A 22093-nucleotide genomic window follows, 5' to 3' on the forward strand; every position below is an offset into this window, starting at 1 on the left:
TATAAATATTTCTGAAATTATTATATTTCAGTATTTATAGTACAAAAATAAATAAATAAATAAATAAATATATCAGTAATTAAAATGGCAGAGAATGCGAAATCAAATGATGTTTCCTTGATGAGTCACATTAAAAGGGGTCATGAACTGCATTGTATTATTGTTTTATAATGTTTCCTGGGGTGCACTTATAATGTTAGTATGATTTTTACATCAAACATTGTCATAATTTAGAAATAAAAGGAATTTTTCCTACCCTTAATTTAGCCCGCTAATTTGAATGCTCTGTTTTAAGGGGCGGTTCTGCTGTGAGATTTCAGTGTAAACGCCCACTGCTGTGATTGGCTAACAGCTTAGCATTATACAGTAATTAGATCTATAGCATTGTATTTAGATCCTGGCATGAAAGGTTGCAGTGATGATCATTGTAGCCGATCACAGACATGTTGAGTGCATGAATGCAGTGATCTCTCCATTGCAACTCGATTTCTGCACACTAACGAATGCTTTTATCATAACTAACAGTGCAAACACATTGCAAAATAAGAGATTAGTTGATTATGTTTGATTATGCACTGTTTGATTGACAGCTCCAGTGATTGTAAAGGGAGCATTCATTGATTGCTTTCTATCTAAAATTGAATCACAGTTTAGATAACAGATTATTTTCATCCTACTAAGAGAAACAATGTGAAGTTGACCATTTAGTCACTGATTTGATTTACTGACACATAGACAAAGAACATCTGACTATACATGAATCATTACATATCACAAATCACTGGTCACAGACCAGGCATTAGAATGAAGAAAGTTAGTTACATGTTGTTGCATTACTGTCAAATCCATATCGTAAAAGTCTGTTTGCAAAGCCTGCGCCGAAATTGCAACTGATTTACCAAATAATCCATAGTGAAATGTACCGAATACAAATAAATAAGGCTCAACTGAGACATTCACATTATTGAAAATAAATAACCACATTCCTAGCATTAGGATCCTTTGGAAGGTAATGTTATGTTTTTGTCCAGTGATCTTGTATTGCTCTTCTCTCCTTGTCATTTCACTAATGCCAATGGCGGGGCCAAAGTTGCAATGATGAAATGAGTGTTTATTTTCTTCTGCAGAGGCGGACTTTCACCTATGACGTCATACATAGGCACATTCCACAACGTTCGCTGGGCTTGGTTTTAATAAAAGCTGTTTTTGGACTAACAAGGAAGTTTTCAGCTCTGAAACTTACAGGATATTCTTATAGTATGATGTCTAAAGTTCAAGGAAATTTGATTTCTCAGTTCATGACCCCTTTACCATCTATAAATGTACACAATTTTTTTATTTGATTTGAGCCACTTTCCATATCTGACTTTGACCGTTGAATCGATTTCAAAATCCAATTTGTATGTTTCTACGTTCACATTCACATTTATATGTTAATTCTTATCTTAATTCAGAATTATTTCAGGAAAGGTAGGTATTGATTCTCATAGACAGCAATGAGATTAAATAAAGATCAAATAAAACTTTTGTTATTATTACTTAAGTCCTTATTTACTCACCCATTCCAAACCTATATGACATAAAATATATTTTGAGAAATGGCTGGTTTGTGTGCATTCAATTGAAGTCAATGCCAAAGCCAAAACTCTTACCAAAATCATCTTTTGTTTGAGTAAATGATGACAGAGTTTTCTTTTTTTCTTTTTTTTCTTTTTTTTTTTTTTTTGGTCAACTATCTCTAAGTTTCCTTTTTTTTTCTTCCTGAAAAAAGGAGGAAAAAAGAATCCAGTAATCTTCTCTGGAGTTTAAGGAGATATCTCGACAGTGTCTCAAATTGTGCTTTTATTTGCAAAGATACCAAAGTGTCCAATAATTAAATTTCAGGATCAGAAATATTCAGAAAAACTTCTAATCAAAAATTAAATCCTCTGATCTGTGCTCTCCAAATTAATTTTATAGAACTATATTATATCAACAATTCTCTTTATTTTTTCGAAGGAACCTTAGGTGGAACATTTGAGACACACGTGATGCTTGAATGAAACCTACAGTAACTGACACTTCCATTAAGTCTCCTGAGGTAAAGATTTTAAATACAATTTTTGCAAAATCATTTAAAAACATGAAAGAGTAGATACTTGTGTCCACAGCTTGTCAAACTGTAATGAATCCAAGACCTAGTTTGGTTAGGTGCCTCTTGTGACACATCCAGATGAACTCTAGACAGATCTTTCCATCTTTCTGTGAGGACGCAACTGAAGGACTGTAAATTTAATTACTACAACTAAGAGGAATGTGTAATGTGTCGTAAGGGCAGTCCCGATCTCCATGACATTAGAAATGAAAATGGAGGATTAGGTTTTTTTGGGAGGAAATGGGCCTGCCAGTTATATTGATTTCAAGGGAGCACTTCTGCGGATGTATAACCAATTACTGTCTGAGCCTCCGAGACTTTGACAAGTCATTGTAACTTCTCAAGCACGCATTATATTCTATTGCCCACTAATGCAAAATCTTAGCACACTTCAGTGCTACCTAAGAAGAAAAGAGAGCTCAAGAGCCCACGGTTCTTCCTGTCTGATCAAATTGAGCCAGGAAATATCTGATTTCAACCAGCATGATTTCACGTTCTCTTCCTACCTTGAAAGTTACCTTGGTTACACTGACTCATACTCTTGTCAATGCCCCTCTGTTTCAAATTTAAAATATCATCAGGCTTCTGCGCTCAAGCTTTATGGATTCATTTCTGTTTGGTTGTATTTACTCATTCCTTCTTTATTCTGCCTTCATCAACAATTTAATTGAACTAGGGAAAAGCAGGCGTTCAAGCAAACTGAGCCAAATAGCCTCAAGTGAAGATTCCCCTGTTTCTGCCTTCTAATGTTTCTTTGGCAAATGAATGAAGAGAGAGAGGACGAGAAAAAGAGAAATCCATTTACAGCATAGGCCATATGAACAACACATAGGCTCAGTTCCAAGACCCAGTGAGCTGCCTGCTGCCTACACAAGCAGCTGCCTTCTAAGACAAACTGAAAAAGAGCTTCATAAGTAACTGATATGGAACGCTCAACTCAATGTGTCATACATATAGTGCTCGAATATACAAATAGACACGACTCACATTTGATTTCAATAGGAGCTGGTACTAGCATGATGCTAAGCTAAGATTGTGATACCCTAATTAGCATAAATATACATATTGCACAATTCTAGGTAAAACTGAGATTATCTTTAACTGAGAAGTTATTTTTATTGATACTTGAATTTTATTTAACTTTTTTCTCTGTCATCTACTATTTTGCATTTGTGAATCCAATTTTGTATACTTTGTAGTATACAGTATACGATGCGCAATAAACCTTGTGAAAATGTATACTTTAGCATACTTTTAAAAAAGTTCTTTGTATGAAAATAATATACTTTAAAATAATATACTTAGGTGTGAAATTAATGGAACGTTTTTGGACACTTAATTTCACTTAATTTTACATTTATATTAAATGCAATTAGTTGGACTTTAGTGCTTTTTTTACAATCTTTTTTTCAAAATGACGTCTTTGAAATATGGTTGAAGTGTACTGCCGATTGTACTGACAATCATTTATAGTACAAGTAAAGTTTGTAATGATGAAGTTGCAATTTAGTAAAAAAAAACTACTTTTCTAAAATTCATACACTAGTTGGCAGAGTACAGAGTTTGTCTCATTCTGGGAACACCGGTATGTATGTGATGTTGCCTTCTGGAACATTATAGAAGGAATACCATAAATTATAAATGACAAGAATGAAACTGGTGAAAATAAACATTGATAAATAGATTTTTAGTCTCATATGCAAGATCCGTAAGACATGGAGATGAAAACATTACTCTCTCTTTTCTCTCTCTTTCGATAGGTGGGTTAGGGGCTGCAGGAGGGTTTTTGCTCGGAAATATCCTGCTCGGCACAGAGAGATAGCAGCGCATGCATTGTAATCCTCTCCCTCCCTGTTGGTAGGAGTGACGAGGAGAAGAAAAAGAATAATAATGGTTTCTACAGTTCGGCATCTGCTCATTAATCTTTCATACAGCCTGATCTGCCAGCAGCGGCAACGCAGTGAGATTTCGGGTTACGCTATCAAATCTCAATTTATAAATAGAGAGAGTTATAGAGAGTGTGATGGAACACAATCATTCATCTCTCTTTGAGTGCGCTGCTTTCATTTTTTACATCTGTTCATGGGTCAGTGTTTCTATTTCTCTGATAACAGGTAATTTGATAAACTGCTGAAAACCACTGGCATGATCAATAGAGAAAACATGAATACACTTTGCGCTAATCCTGAAAGTTAGTCTTTGAAGAACAATTACGATTGATCATGTTTTTTTAAAACTTTGTGGCTTCTTACAGCTTATTATTCAAACTCATGAAATGTTTCCTTTTGCTTTCTAGACCACATAGGGTGAATTCAGAGGGTTGTTGAATTCACCCTATGTAAAAATTAGAGGCAACCACTGCATTTTAACCACGATCCAAACAAAAATGCTACACACTGTACATGTGGCATGAGCAGCTGTTTTTGAATTGAATTGAATAATTTCAAGATTTAAAGTAAAAAAAACTTTAGATTTGTCAGCACAGACACCTGCACAAAACAAAAACAGCAGACGGACTGAATGAAAAAGCAAATTCAATCTCTGACAGTAGGTGGCGCTTATGGAACAGCACCGGTTTCTTTGAAAAGCAGCTGTTTCTTTTGTTTTCTTTTCTTACAGCTCTGTGCTTAAAAACACTACTTTACATGGAGGTAAGAGGAAAAGAAAATGCCATCAAAACTTTTCTGAAGACAGTCGTTCCCTTCAGAGATACATTCATATAAACCCCCAACCCCAATTCAATATTCTTCTTCCTATATTTCGAGCATAGTGAATAGTGAGCTTGTTCTGCCTGGTACAGTACAGTCTGGAATAGAGATCGGCCAAAATAAAACTAAAAGCCGATCGGTTCCGATTTATGGCCAGTTGAGTGGTGCATCTCTAAAGGTGAATATAATGGGATTCAAAAGCATAAGACCTGCAGGTCATGCAGCAGATCTATAAGCTGATGAAACCTGGGCTCCTTAGCCCCTCTCTCTGTGCACATGGGGAATACTATCCTCATCTTCCAGGAAACTTGGGAGTCTGAAGGACACCAGAGTCACATGATCAATAACCCGGGCTGTTTAACCAGGTCATACGCTTATACTCCCTCTCCTTCCTTTTCATCCAGAAGAGCACTGGTGACAGCTAACTCTCCCTATTGATTAATGTTGCAGCTCGTCAAATCACCCATTCCAGACACGCACGGGAAAACACAATGCCACAGATGAATTGCCCTGCTGAGAGAGGAGGCTAGGCCAGCCCGGCATATTTATGCCTCACTCTGCTTGCTGTGAATCATTGTTCAACATTTTGTCTCGCTCTCCAACTGTTGTATTGCAGATGCAGATTTTCTTTTTTGCTCCATTACAGTTTGCACTTGCTCTGTTGACTTTGACAGTATGGAAAAAACGGGAATGGTGGCAGGGCCACAATTTAGATGTGTAAAAATACTACATAAACCTTAGGATGAATGAAAAGATGGATTTTTGTTGCACCATTTCCTGTCAGAAAATGTTGTTCTAAACCTAATCCTAACCCATAACTTACCCCTAAAATCAGAGGGAAATGATAGTTGAATAACACTTATGTAGAAGCACCTAACCTTGGTTGTAAGTCTACACTTGACTACACTGTAAACTTGTCCCTTAAATCTGATTGATTGATTGATTGATTGATTGATTGATTGATTGGAATATTCCAGGATCAACAAAGATGTTGATCTTGGAAGACGTTGCACTTGGTGAAATCACGTTTACCAGTAAGTCTGACATGGATGCTTTGGCTTTGAAAAGATACAAAGTGGAGGAATGGACACTTATTCCAATTAACATGAATTCACCAAGAGGCCTGGACAGCTTTATTTGTCTTGGGCCACATGGCGGGCAGCACAGTTTTGTAACAATTTGGAATGCCTTTTAAATAAAAATTGTATTCCTGAATTAGGATTGAATTTGAATTGAGGATGCAGGGTTGTCATTTGAATGGAATTCAAAAACTCATATACTTCTATAAGTTTAGTATTCATGAAATACCCAAGAAAATGTTACACACACAACACATGGGGTACTTGTCACCTAAATAGAACTGTAGAAATAACAGTTTACACAAAAATGTTAAGCAGCACAACTGTTTTCAACATTGATAATAATAAGAAATGTTTCTTGAGCACCAAATCATCATATTAGAATGATTTCTGAAGGATCATGTGCCACTGAATATTCAGCTTTGCCATCACAGGAATAAAATACATTTGAAAATAGAAAGCAGTTATTTTAAATTGCAATAATGTTCAAATGCATTAAAAACTCTTACATACCCCAAACTTTCGAATGGTAGTGTATATTGATTTAAATATGTTTTATGTATTTTATAAATTACACCATACATTAATTAACTTTTCATGGACAATGAAGGAAAGACACTTAATTTCCCAGAATGCTCTATATTATTCATGACAAAACCTGTGTTGGGTCTAATGAAATCCTATAATTCCAAATCAAATTCCGGTGTGATATTTTGTGGGGCGTTTCTGTCCATTTCCATTTCTGCAGCTCTCCCTGGAAATCCAAAACCTTGTGATATTGACCCCACTGGCCTGATACATCCAGCTGTAACCTCAGATAATGCTAGTTAAAGAGTCTTGTGGTGATTTATATCATTGCCAACCAAATCTGATCTCCAGCCTTTTATAAGAATTAACATGGCACGATTGAGACAGGGATTTGGGGAAATGCACTGCTTATTTCACTAAGAATGAATCATCAAGAACTTATTCGGTCTCTGACTTAGAATATGCTTCCGGCGAGTCCACAGATTTCATATACCATAAACAATTTAAACATTTGTTTGCCTCTCATGTACCCTCTCCTTTTGTACAAGAAAACCAGCACTTTTCTAATCCTGATATATTTGTTTCTTTATGCATTAATATGCAGCAATGAATTATGGATGAATGGAAAGCTCTTGAACATAACGCTGTGTTTCTCACCGACATAAAAAGCGCCGTGCCCTCTCGCCCCGTCACATGCGCACGATGTCGGTGGGAAATAATGATGGCGAAATGCAGGGCGAAGGCTGGTCATTTCTGTTGTGACAGGCATCTAAACAACCTGCCGGATGGATTGCTGTAATTGGGGTTAAATGCCCTCAATTAGTAGTGCATTGGCAGAGTTGCGCCGCTCGCTCCTCTATTCTATCTCTCCGTCGCTCCTGCAGGAGAATAGGGGAGGAGGGGGGCAGGTACAGGTGTGAGACTCAGCAGAGTCACTCATGTGGCGCTAACGCTCGCAGCGGTGTGGAGAATGAAGCGGCGGCTCCCTTACAAAATCGATTGCCATATCATCATTGGGTCCACATGCTGGGCAGGAGGGGGTGATATGGCTGCAGATGGTGGAAAGGGAGAAGCATCTTTTCAACGGTGCCTTCTAATGGGTTTTTCTCTGTGTGAGAGTGTGTGTGTTTTGAGTCGGCTACTTATGAGAGAGAGAGCTTTTATAATCATTGGCCACTATCATTGCTAGAGATGCCAGCATAAGATTGATTATGAGAGTGACTCACATCGACTTTGATAGTTTTACTATATTGTCAAACCAAAAGGTGTCGGTGAATAACAGCGTAAATAACCTCCAAATATGTGGGTAATTATGTTTTTGTTGCTCATTAGATGAATATTTTCTGGTCATGATGCAAGGTTCTGGGCAGGGATGAACATTTGCATTACAATACTACTGTATGAATATAATGGATGTGCACAATAACACACACTAAGTGTCAAACCAATAAGTTCCGTGTCAGTTAATTAGCTTGTTATTCGCAATTTAGCAGATGATTTTCATGCAACTGGCAGCATAATTGAACGGACAGCATTGTTTCAAGACTTGTGAGTTTTGCACTGCCATTTTTAATTTGGTGGAAGTCACATGAGCTCCACAGCTCCATGACTGTGTTTGAATAGAATATTCCAATTTAACTGGAATTTTGGTGATATTTTACATTATTTAAGCATCATGTAAATGTGGTTGCCATTGCCACACTAAGATATTGCCACACTAAGAAATGCATGACATACTGTATACCTAACATACTGTATATACCACCGTTCAAAAGTTTGGGGTCAGCAAGATTTTATCAAAGAAATATTTAATGGAATTTATTCCTGTGATGCAAAGCTGAATTTTCAGCATCATTACTCCAGTCTTCAGTGTCACATGATCCTTTAGAAATCATTCTAATATGCTTATTTGGTTCTCAAGAACCTTTTGTGGAAACCTTGATACGTTTTTTTCAGGATGAACAAAGTTCAAAAGAACAGCATTTATTTGAAATAGAATGTTTTTGTCTCATTTTATAACAACAAGCTCTGGAATAACAGGTAATAAGCCTGATATTTCCCAAATGCCTTTATGAATTAGACTCTTGAAACACAATTGGCGAGTCTTACCCTGTCTGGGGTGTATATTATGCTTTAATGAGCCGGGTATGCGTGTGTACCAGCCCAGCATTCCTCATGAGCAGCAGATCGTGCTGAGCTTTCATGCCGAGTGCCAAATGCCTCTCTTGAATACTGAATATCAAACGCATCCTTTGTGTGGACTTCATGATCCTCAGCAGCTGATTAAACCTCTTCCCCAGTGTGAATATCCCCACCATAAATATCAGATCGGTAATGACGTAAACAGGATTTATCCTCTTCGGGTTGACTTTGTCTTGCATGTCTATGTGAGAGGACTCCTTGGAAAGCCACCTGCCCTCATTATGGCAAATACTGGGATAGAAATGGACCTTGGACGACCCCTCTAATCATGTGTTATTGATGTCCCATTGAAGCCCTGCTTCTAGCTAACCGAGTTCATTGACAAGGCCCAGGTCAATGAACATTGAAACAATAAGAGTTGATTAACATTTCATATATATTTATCAGTGTTGCAAACCGTTCGGCTGCATACCATGATACACTAATATTTAAAAGTTTGGGGCAAGTATTGTGTAATTGAGCATCAAATCATCATATTAGATAGCCTAGAAATCTAGACGCACCCTAGCAGCAGCAAAATGTATTTTGCAGCCAGGGCAGTCTAGCAACTCTCCATAGACTTTCGAGCTGCAAAAACCTAAATTGGGTCAGGCCAATCACGTCGTGTATAGAGTAGGCGGGGCGGGCTTAACATATGACGACAGAGTTGCGATGGTTCCCTAGCTGCTACTTGAAAACAAAGAATGACGGCTGCTGGCGAACATCTTTCGAATCGGCTTTGTCCGCGACTCTGGAGGACTTGGAGTTAAGTTTTTCTTTGAGAAAAGAGCAAAGAACGGCACTTAAGTCATTCTTAAAAAAAGGAAGATGTGTTCGTCGGTTTGCCGGCCAGATTCAAAAGTTGAATCTATCAACTAGCTCCGCTGTTGGGAAAACGCTCTGGTTGGTTGAAGCGCTGTCCTATTGCGTGCAGAGGGAATTTGAAAGACAGCCGTTTATCCCGCCCCTCGGATTGAGCCGTGTCTATGGTGAGTTGCCAGACCAAACATCTTGATGTAGGTCTGGCTTGCCAGGCTACATATTAGAATGATTTCTGAACGATCACGTGACACTGAACACTGGAGTAATGATGCTGAAAATTTAGCTTTGCCATCACGGCAATAAGTTACATTATAAAATATATTAAGATAGAAAAGTTATTTTAAATTGTAATAAAATTTAACAATATTACTGTTTTTACTGTATTTGTTTGATCAAATGCAGCCTTGGTGAGCAAAATGGACTTCTTTCAAAAATCTTAATGATTCAAAAGTTTTAACTGTTATCACTAATGTCATATTCTAGAAATGTCTTTCTTCTTTTGTTTGGTTTGTTTAATGTCCATTTCCCGTTAGTAGGAGTTACCGTTAAGGCTAATGTATAGATGGAACACACCAGGACAGGATGAATAGTTTTAGATTATGAAAACGGTAAATAATGAGCAAGAATCCATCATGGTCTCTGAGGAGCACTTTGTTTGTGAGTCCTCTGTTATTGATGATTGGGCCTATGGTGAGGATGACGGTTTATTCCGGTCGGAGGGTCAGAGGGTAAAAACCCGAGTCTCCCCAGTTGGTGTCTGCTTTAAAAACTCCCTTTAACTAATTGGACCTTCTTTGACCCTGAGATCCCGTTTACTTGCTGATAGTTCCTCCCTGGAGATACGGTATGACGTTATTGGTTCATTTTTTTAAGATATTCTGGTCATGGAAAACACCATGCCTGAAGAAACCCTCTCATTTTTCCACTACTTTTCTACTCGCTCTATTACTGTGGCTGTTAGTATCAGGCTATGTGAGCAGTGCAGAGTTGCATGATTTTGCCTGGAGCAAGAGGCATTTTGTTTGAAAGTCAGAGGAGAAACTTTTTCTCTCACTCGTAAGATTGTTCCAATGCTGCTTCATCATGATCACCATGACAACTTATTGTAAAGATAGATACATTAAAGGAATGAAAGAATCCTATTAATTCATTTTAAAATATACTGAATCAAATTATTTTTAATTGAATCTAATTGACTATTGAATCAAATAAATTTGCTTTTAAATCACATCAAAACCCAGTAAATTATGACTCAAATCGCTGTCAACCCAAATTATTAGTAGTTGTTTTTCAATGTTTTTCTTGAACTCTAAATAAATTTAGCTTCTTCATATAATTAATCTGTAACCTTTTGTGTCTATAGACGTTGTGTCTTTTAAACTGCAGTTGGATTTAACCAGATGTTGATTTATTCATATTCTTTATGGAAAGGTTTCATTCACACATAACATGTGATTTCATCAGTTTCAACAGTGTTGGTTAGTATCTACTCTTATTCAGTGTGGGTAAGGAATGAAGAGAAAACTATTGCTGTAGTGACTATTCATTTTCCCTACAACATCTACATTGCTTTCTCTTGCCTTTACTGTCATGTATATTTATGTAGATAAATATATTTTACACAGCAGAAATAGCATTTATTTGATCAAAATTCCAGTATCGTCAGCAAGCTGTAGATGGTGTGATGCATGTTTACAATAGCGTGGGTATATGTTTATATGGTTGTCAACGAATCAGATCATTGGATATTGACTAAATATCATCAGAAATAGGCAAGAATGAACATGATGTCATCCATGGTTCCTGTTCTTTCTGAAAATTAAGCGCTCGCAATCACGACTTCAGAAGTGGGAAGTAGGAAACTTCTAAAAGCATGTGAAGGCAGCATTAGTCGGTAATTATTAATAAATAAATAAAAAAAGTAAAAATAAAAAATAAAAACTTTGCTTGAGAATAGTTTGATTGTAATTGCCAGTGCTTTAAAGGGGACATATCATACAAATCTGAACTTTTCCGTGTTTAAGTGCTTTAATCGGATCCCCGGTGGATCTACCAACCCAGAAAACGTGAAAAGTGACAACCCAATAACTTTGTTTTGGTAAGCCTTTCTCTTCAAGCATATAAAAAAAATAAGCCAATCAGATTTCACTCCCCTTCTGACGTAGGAAGGGGATCTTATTATAATACTACCGCCCCTTAATCTGCACATTTCCACCCACGGCGCCACCATATGGTTTTTGCAAGCGACAACAGTGTGACCAGTTCAAACGCAATTGCAAAAATTTGACTAAAGCAAGCAAACTGTTCTGTCATTGGCTGCACAGACGATCACAGAACACTATTTGACCAAAAAATGTCACAGCTGTCTTACAAAGACCTCAGGGAACTGTGGAAACTTGTGTAAAAGTTGAACATGACGGTACATGCAAGTCGATGATATGAATCAATGTAACTCCACAACAACTACAAAAATGTATCCACTAACCATTCAGAAACATCCATGTGCATCTAAAAGTTACAACCTCTACTCCGCTACTGGTTATTTCTGAGATTTTGGATGAGTGAGATGCGCGTGTTTTGTTATTGCTGAGGGGAGCAGCAGCTCATTTGCATTTAAGGGGACACACACAAAAACGGTGTGTTTTTGGGGCAAATTTGACAAGCTATAATTAATGATCTGGGAGGTATTTAAAGCTGAAGCTTTACATCTTGTGAAAAGGGGCATCATATGTCACCTTTAAGGGATTGAGCAGTTTCTCTTGAGCTCTTTTGTGTTTAATAGAGACCTCTCTTATTGGCTGCTCTTCAGGATTTTTGGTAATTGGTTAATTTTGGGTAGTACTTCACCAGGAAATTACCTAATAAACATTTTTTCCCCCAATGAAGTAGAAATCATAATGACTTTTTCAGAGGCATGTCTAGTTGCTTAACAACCTCAGAGTTCTTGGTAGGTCTGGTCAATATGTTTTCTCTGTGGAGAAAATGAATGGCATTTTCAATACCAGAACACCGACTGTTAGACTGTATTGGAAAGCATGTGTTTCAGTAGGGATGAACATGTGAATGGAAACATTATTTACCATTAATTAAAGAGACTGTGAGGTGGACAACCATGGCTGCGTTTTGTTAATCTTTTCCATTTCCAGTCAGCTTACAAAGAGCAACGAAGCTAAGCTCATTGCAAGTCGATGGCAGCGTTGCTGAGAACAATGTTGTGCAGTGTTGTCAATATTTCATTCTGCAAGGCCACAGTCTCTAGAATTGGCTAGAAAACCTTAATGAGAATGAAATGCTGTCTATTGACTCAGGCAGCCGGAGTGTCAAGAGAGTCGGCTACACTAGACCTCACTCAGTTAGGCTGCGCTACCAGAATGCAAAATGCCTTATTTTCTGCCCCACCATTTCTTTTTTTTTCTTCAATATCCCCCTCTGTTATGTCTCACTCGCTCCCTTTCATGCACCACAAGTGTTTTGTCCGAGAAGGCAAGGGAGGTAGTGCCTCCTCAGAAAAACCAGATGAGACGATAATTAACAATACAGTAAAGACTAGAAGAGTTAATAGTAACAGATAACGCTGTTGTAGTATTATAGTTATTATTTTTAAAGCAATGTAAATATTTATTACACTAAGTCTCAAAAGTTCAAAATTTTCACGTTTCACGTCAATACGTTTTGGGGTTTTTTTTTCAAATGAATCCTTTTATTCAGCAAGGGCACATTAAATTGATCGAGAGTGGCAGGAAAGACATTCATGATGTTACAAATTAATTCCATTTCAAATAAATTCTGTTCATTTTAACTTTGTATTCATCAAAGTATCCTGAAAAAAACATTCAGAAAATGCTAAAATTGTAGGGTAAATGGTGCGAACATGCATTGAAATGGAACATCCATTTATTGGCTTTTGGAGATTCTACCACATATCTTCCCTCTCAAACTCCATTCATCCTGTTCACCTCTAGAGTATCAAAGTCATCTGCTATTTTTCTGGAGTATAAATTCCCAAGTCCCCTTTATTGGACTTATTAGGTGAGCACTGTGACCTTCCAGTCCCAGGCTGTGGAGCTGAGAGGTGTGACAGGCAGTGGCTCCTCTGTGCAGTTTTAATTAACACTGGCACTGGGAGATTGATGGAAATAAGATGCGGGTTGTCGGCACGGCTTTGCCTCTGGCAGGGGGTGGCAATTAAAACTCGGTGGCAGCGCAAGCAACAGGATGAAGAGACAATGTTGGGAGAAGAGGAGAGAGCAGGATTAGGAGACCAATAGGATGTCACCTGTCTTAGACTTGTGAGTTTATGAGCATGACAAGAGGTATAATGCTGCAGAAGGAGTATGTTTGAATGAAATGTATTTTGTGATGTGATTAAAAAAGTTGTTTGATCCTTTTGGAAAAGCATGCGTTTATTATACTAGATGTGCATTGACGTGAATGAGAGTGAATGTGAATTACGCACTTCTCATATACTGTGATGTAAAGAGAACTTGCGTTTACATAAGACGTTCTAGGTTGGATATCACCTGGAGATGCCAGGCTTCCTGCTGTTAAAGGATCTGTGTGGGAAGGAGAGAGGCTAATTTTGTGTGATAACGTCCTTTCTTATTCTCTCACGGAGAGAAAGCGAGCTCTCAGACTGATCATGTGCTCTTCAGGAAGTGAAGGGAATCTAATGCATTAGATGTCATTACATAGAGTTCACAGATCAGCTGGCTTGAATTGAGAGAGATGCTTTAAAGGTGCAGTTCAGACTATTTAAAGGTAATGTTTTGAATGTTCATTCTTTCTCCTATCCATGTTTAATATGCAGAGACGGCTGTAAGTACAAGCCATGCGTGGGTTGAGACTCCTGAAAAGTGTCACTGGGTGCTTCTCATTTCTTAATTGTGCACACTTGTTTCCTGTCCTTGTGTCTTAGCTTTTACCTCTTAAGATGCAAGTGTGCAGGGATGAAATGAGAGGAGGTAGTGACTAAAGCTAGATGTATTTGTAAAATTAGAGATGCACTGATATGCCGAAACATCATGCAAGTTTTCAAGTCAGCATGAAATGGCAATTCAATTGATCTATTTTCTTAATACATGTTATTGATCTTATTGTTAAAAGTTCATCCATGCTGTGCTATACTGTATGTCAGAGCACCGTCCACAAGGCTATGGCTCTAACCAGAGCTTATTTTCTGCAATAATCCAAAAGCCAATGGAAAAATCCTATTGGGTTGTCTAGGGAACCAGGGTGATGCTAATTATGTCATTACTGCAGTGTTCTATACAGAAGAAAATATCTGTAGCTACTCCACTTATTGTGGCTTTGGTGAAGTTGCTCATAGAGTAAGTGTTGCACCTTTTTTTTTTTTTTTTTTTAAATGATGTACCAGTATTTAAATTCTGACAAATACTGGTAAAACAAGCTTATAAATAGCTGATATTATAAATATAATAATACTTTGTTTAAAAATAATGAAAACACTAGTTGCAAGTAAATTTAGTCATCACAACATCATAATGCTCAGTATGAAAAATGGGTGGATATTTATTTTAAAATGTACTATAAAACTCTGCAAGATGCCGTTCTCGTTAAGCTTCGCTACTCGCAGCATTTAGAGAATTGATAAATCTCTCATGATGCCGGACTTCGATTGATTTCTGGGTCATGGGCTGGAGGACAGGGGAGCGAGAAATGAGGAAGCATCAATTAGAGTATTGAGAACCAGTCACTGGGACGCTATCAAAATATTACTCTGTGTTTTTGAGCGGCCCAGCTAGCACAATAAAGCAGCATTGGTTTAACCAATGGCATGAGTTTGGGGGCTGGACTGTCTTTTTGTCTGGCCAATGGCTGAGGGGGTTCAAGGTTCAGGTTCAAGAAACCTGTCAAGAAACAGTTTCTGTGGCCGAAAATCAAATATTGTAGTATACTGTATGAAAAACAGTATGCCAACAGAGCAGTACTGTATGTCTGAATACATAGTTTTCGAAAAGGCAAAAAGTACCCGATTGACTACTTCCACCGAGATTCTGAAGTGCGCATTCATTGGTCACTTTATTATCCCATGAGGCCACGGGAGAGGAGTTGGCAGAGTAGTACATCCAAATTTCATTCATCATACATACATTCATACTATATGTAGCCCCGCCCCTTTTCAGCGCTGCGCTCTCTGTGTTCTGTCTTCCGGTTTGTATTTCCACAGCATGAAGGTAAGATCTTACGTATTTATGAATGAACCGCTCGTTTTAAAATCTTCCAGGTCTACTGACATATCTCATGACATCTGCTTAAAACATTACAATGCTCATGATAACTTTCCTTAACTGTACAATAAGTAAATCCACTTCACAGACGCTATAGAAAGTTCAAAGACAAAATTCTAGGTCTATAGAACATACTTTTTTAACAGTCAAAACTACTTTTGTACAAATGCAGTACCTGCTATAGAGTATGTGATTTCGGACCCAGCAAGTCATTATTTTTGCCATGGAGTCAAGGTTTGGCTTGCCAGCATTACTAAGTTTGCCCCTGTTGGTGGATGCTGAAACTACACCATTTGGGGGCAATATTTTCCTGTGACTCATCAGTTTCTTTCGAATATGAAGATTTTAGGTTTATTTATTGTCCTAAAAGAGATTTTAAAAGCAAAATACAATGGAAAACTCTCCCTCATCTATTTTTTTTTTCAGTGGAGAGAACATGGTTGTATGTGAGTGCGTTATGCTCTGACTTTTCCCTTGTGAGAATGGAGCATTCAGCATGTAGGCTAGTCTGCACTAAACAAAGATTAGAGCAACCTCCAAGAGACCCCTTAATGCTCAGTGAATCCCGTAGGTGCATCTGGATTTAGTGGCACTAGCATGATAAAAATCCTTAATTGGCAGCACTAATCTGTGTGTTTTGAACAACAAGCACTTCATTGAGCTGAGATGAGTGACGGGGTGATGTGGCACGACTCTTATTCTGGAGTTGGCCATTGATGTGAAAGCAGGATTAAACTCTGATAGAGGCTGTAAATCTGCTAATATGCTGCAAAAGAACAAATTGCTTCTTAGGTTTGTTAGATAGTCAACTCTTTGATCTCTCATTTGTGAAGAGAGGTTGATCTTTTTGTTTGAAGCAGTACATTCGAATTCACATTTTGTTCGCTTCGGGTTGAGCAGTGCATAGAGATGTATATAAAATATATAGAGAACAGGCTTTCATTTGGTTTTTCTCCTTGTCAAAAAATTTGATAAATCACAGTTTATCACAGATTTTACACACAATACTTTGTGAAAACCAAAACTGCCGTTGAAATTTTGGGGGGTGTAAGATTTTTTTTTTTTTTTTTAATAATGTAAAAATTATGCCTCTTATGCTCTCTAAGGCTACATTCATTTGATCAAAAATACTTGAAAAATTATTACAATTTATAATAACTTGTTTTAATTTGAATATTTTTTTAAATGAAATGTATTCCTGTGATGGCAAAGCTGAATTTTCAGCAGCCATTACTCCACTTTTCAGTGTGACATGATCTTTCAGTGTACCCCAATGTAGCCCAGATTTTTAACAGACTTTTAAAGGGACAGTTCACCCAAAAATTCAACTTCTGTGCAACACAAAAGTTATTTAGCAGAATGACCAAGTTCATTTTCATATGGTAGGACCTGTCTAAGGTCTAAAAGGACAGTTTTTTTTTCTTCTTGTGGAACACCGAATAATGTATTTTGAAGAATGTTTTTAAATGGTCAATTGTCAATGAGGCCCAAAACAACATTGTAAACGATTAATTTGTATTGCACAGGCAAAAAACAACAACAAAAACATACAGAAATTTTTTCATAATATCTTGTGTGTCCCTCAGATTAAAGAAACAACATGAGGGTGATTAAATGATAACAGAAATGTAATTTTCAGGTAACTGTCCCTTTAAGTGCTTTTAATTGAATGTTCTTGCCACGTTCAACAGGCGTGACATCACTGTCCTGAGATTGGCTTCTTCTTTCAAGATTGTCAGGCTTTTTTTAGGCAGGTCTGAAAAGGCCAAAACCAGACCAATCTAGATAGTGTCTATCTTTGAATTAATGCACACTTGTCTTCAACCACAGACTACTAACCTGTGTCATTATCGTAATCGTAATGTCTTATCTTTGCAGCACTGCAATTAACCCTACCTTGATTAACATCAATAACTCTCTTAGAGGACACAAAATCATTATATTAGATTACTTCAATCCATCACAATCCCCTTTTATTTGCTCATACCCATATTAAAAAGAAAAATGGATGTTCTGCTCACCCTCCTTCCTCTTGAAATGCAGAGCAGGTGGTGTGATTATGTCAGCACTGATGTCTGCTGTCAGCTATAGCTTTAGTTCACACATTTCCAATATAATATAACATTGTAAATAAATCCTACCCAAATCTGTCTGTTCCCTTGTCTAAATAGTCACAGGTCTAAATGTTTCTAACAGGGTTTAATGGAATTCATTGAAATGTTAGACTGTTGTTATTCACGAGTTCTCTGGCTGTCAGGGTGTGTACACACCAGCACACTTTTGTGAGATGAGGGAAAGAATTAAGAGGCAGTTTTTTCTTCACTGCATGACAAATTCAGCTTGTATCCATAAAGAGGTTCAACTGTGAAAATGTGTCAAATACGTTCACTTTAAGGCGAAATGAGTGTCTGCTGAATGAATCCCTTTGTGTTCAGTGGAAACACAGTTCACCTAAAAATGAAAATTCGGTCATCATTTACTCACCCTCGTGTCCTTCCAAACTTTCCTTCTTTGGAATATAAAAAGGTATATTTGATGGCCTGATGGATGCACTATCTCTTTAAACATTGATAAGTGTTTATGACATCAAGCAAATCAAGAGATTAAGGCAAAATGGTCACTTGTAAGGTTGCATGATGGTTAGGGTGCTGACATACATACAACATAATAGTTAGTTATATATTATAGTTATATAGTTAGTTATATATTATACCCATCTGTATATATAAACACAGCTATATAAGTAAATAACTTTATCCGCATACATACATTATACTTGCGTAGGGCAACACTATCTAGCAAATCTCAACTGCTTTATTGTGTATCGTAAAATGTGAACTAGCTGTAATCTGCTAAATGCATGACGATGCATCATGATTTTCTGAGGAATTGCTTTGAAACAATGTGTATTGTGAAGAGCGCTATATAAATAATTTTGACTTGACTGGAACAGAGCCTGAATCTCTTCCTTGTATCAGAAAGTAGACCTAACAGGCTGTATCCAGACCATGTTCCCTTCGGCACAGTGTTCATGTGATTACGTCACCACTTCATTTACCAGAGAGGCCACAAATGAGAGGAGATGAGACACTGTTCACACAGCCCGCCAGAGGTCAAGGGTCACGGCCACCGCACACTCCAGAGCAAAAGTCAATTCCATTTCACCCTCAATTCTATTCACAGGAAAAGTAATTTAGTTGATCCAATCCCATTCCCAAGCAAGGGAACATTCTATTCCGAGGTCATTTACAGGTAAAACCCTGATGTAGACAAGAATTGAATAGAACTTGTCACATTTTTATATTGAGGTGCTTCCTTGTGGTATTGAAATGCAGTTTACTATGTGTAAATTGCTGCTTAAATCACCTGCAAATTCAACAAGCCATCCATATACATTTTCACAAAACATCAACATCTAGCTTTTGAATGATTACGTTCCCTTTCACTATTCAGCTTAGATTTTTTTTGCCTTGCGATGAAAATTTCATCGAATTGAATGTGCAGCCACGTAGCCGACAGACATTTTATGACTGTAAGCAAAGAGTGTGCTCCTTTAACAAGTATAAGACGGCTTTTGCTATTTGAACTCAGAGCATTTCCATATGTTTATCTCTGAGAGACTAACAACCCTCAGGATGTATTATAACCAGAGGAACATTTGTTAATCTACTGACGGGAGCACTGGCATAAAAAATCATACCATGACGTTCTGGGCTTGTTTTTCGTTCCAGCTGAGGCTTAAAATGCTCTGCCTGGTGTTTGACAACATTAAAGAGGGCATGTTTTGAGCAAAAAAGTCTTCAAACGTGTGAAGCCTTTTTTAAACAGTCCCCTTTTTGAAAGCTCAAAAGATTTAAACATGCTTAGCACGCAATATTTGAACAGTACATAGAAGCGTTTTAAAAGAATCATATTAATATTGAGGCCGAGGAGAGCTAGATGGAGCGGAAATCAACAATGAAGCAGTGTAAGAGAGAGTTACAGGCCATTCACTTGCTCGCATGTTCTTACCTTACAATGATTTGCTGATCATGTACATGATAATATGCCTTGAATACATAAACATTTGGTTTTCTGTCACGTTTTGAACGTTTTTGTGAATTATGCACGTCACCAAGGTAAAAGGGTTTCGTCGAAATTGGTTTATCTGCGAAACGTCAGTTAAAATGGGTTAAAAATCCAATAACAATCAATATCATTTTGCACCTTCTGCCATCATTTCCCAGAAAAATAAGTTTAGAACTGTCACAGTTACATTATAGCTGTAAAAGTCCCAGCTATTATTAAAACAAATTATAGCTATTTACAAATGTAAATATGATTTTTTGATTTAAAAAAAAATTGTTTTGATTTTTAAGGTAAAATGTTTAATTTAAATGATTAATATATTTTCTGATACTTTGTTAAAATTTTGCTAAAAATAAAATATGTACTGTAATATTATATATTTATATTATATTTTTGTGCTGGGGTCGGTGTAAATGTTGGCAGTGCAAGTAAAAATCTGAACTACTGGCCCGAATTCATACACAAAATGTGATGCTCGATAATGCATCTTAATACACACTTACATCCGCAAGCTGATATGCTGAGTTTGACCATCAGCAGTGCAAACGTTCATGGCTCCAGTCACCACGGGCACTCACCAAAGGTGTGAGAGCTGTCTTTTTATAGAGACGTGTTAGTGTGTTGATTCATTCACACCTACAATGTGGACTCCTGGAGTCCTGGCACACTGGCTATGGGCCGGCCATTTGCCTTCGATCCAACATGCTGCAGAAAGTTGAATGTGAACACAATCTCAGTCCAAATATGCCATAGTGCTGTATGACATTTAAAGGGATAGTTACCCCAAAATGAAAACGGTCATCATTTACTCACCCTAAAGTTGTTCCAAACCTGTATGGATTTCTTTCTTATTTTGAAGATATTTTGAAGAATATGGGTAACCATCAGTTGATGGACCCCATTGACTTCCATATATCAATACTATATCAATGTACATCAACTGTTTGGATACAGACATCCTTAAAAATACCTTCTTTTGTGTTCAACAGAAGAAAGAATTTCATACAGGTTTGGAACAACTTGAGGGTGAGTAAATGATGACAATTTTTGGGTGAACTATTAATAACCCTTTAATAAGAAGCTATTACATTTTAATAAGACTTCACAATATCCTGTGATGTTGCACACCTTCGTCTTTAGTTTAGTTTTATAGATGTTGGTCTTTCAAGTAGATACGAGCTGTACTTATAGGTTATAACTGTCACCTACATAGAAAATTGTCACTGAAAAAGAAGGAACAGACTTCTCATGATGAGACTTTGGCTAAACTCAGCCTTCTTCTTTTTCAGCTTTCTTTTGCGGCCACAACTCCTGTCCTGGCAGACAGGAAAAAGTATCCAAATTTCTTCAGGACAGTCCCGTCAGACAATGCCGTGAACCCCGCTGTGGTGAAGTTTCTTAACTTTTACAACTGGAGCAGAGTGGGAACCTTGACCCAGGATGTCCAGCGCTTTTCTGAGGTATGTTGAGGAAAATAACCTGCCCTCTTTCTGAATGTATCTTGAATCATGATATTGTGGCTCAGCCTTCAAAATAAAATGTTATCAATGTTTGTTGAGAGTAGATATTATGTTTTATGTCCTTATTCTTGGACTGACTTTATGAAAATGTAGTGAATTTAGCATGGAAATGAATGGAGCCAATCCGTAAACGTTAAAATACTCTCTGATTTTATTAGTATAGCCACAAGACATAGACAATATGAATGTTAACATGACTTTAATGTGAAAAAAATCCCTCACCTTTTCTGTTTAAAGTTATATCCAATATTACATTTTATTTTTTTATTTTTTTTGCCGTGACAACTTAACATCTAAAACCCTAAAACAGCTGTAAAAAAATATCAAGAACAACTTTTAAGTTTTAACAGAAAAATTATTTTAAAAGTTTCACATTTATGCTTTTAATTCCACCCGTAATTGGGCTTATTCACATAAGTGCCTCAATGCAACCTAGGTTTTTTTGGGGTTTTTGTTTTTTTTAAAGAAAACTTTTGTGGTATTCAACATTATATGCCAACTTGTATTGAAGCAACCTGGTATATTCCTTTAACTGATGCCTTCTCATTGGGAAAATAAAGTATTGTAGAGATATAGAGATATTAAATTGCTCCACATAACCAGCTTTACCTGCCCACCACGTTTTAGAAGAGTGCTTCTCAGAAATATAAGCCCTATTGTTTTCTGTGTGAGTGTGGGTGTGTATCATTTTCTTTCTGTTTGTATTTCATATGAATAGACCCAGTAAGATTTCCCTGTGGAATTGAGTGTCGATCTCATTTCAATGACTGAGCTAGATGTAGATTGAATTGATTGGTTGAGACAT

At 37.1% G+C, this 22093-nt stretch overlaps 1 protein-coding gene across 1 annotated transcript in view; it reads left to right on the plus strand.

Moving 5' to 3' along the window:
* The window catches only part of gabbr2 (gamma-aminobutyric acid (GABA) B receptor, 2), a 200152-nt gene that overhangs the window by 101332 nt on the left and 76727 nt on the right, over positions 1-22093 (plus strand). The window contains exon 3 of the mRNA XM_084130464.1: positions 21058-21228. Coding sequence (XP_083986590.1) covers positions 21058-21228 — 171 coding nt within the window. The remainder of the gene's footprint in view (positions 1-21057; positions 21229-22093) is intronic.

This window comes from Abramis brama (assembly GCF_963993115.1).
Source record: "Abramis brama genome assembly, chromosome: 12".
Taxonomy (NCBI): Eukaryota; Metazoa; Chordata; class Actinopteri; order Cypriniformes; family Leuciscidae; genus Abramis; species Abramis brama.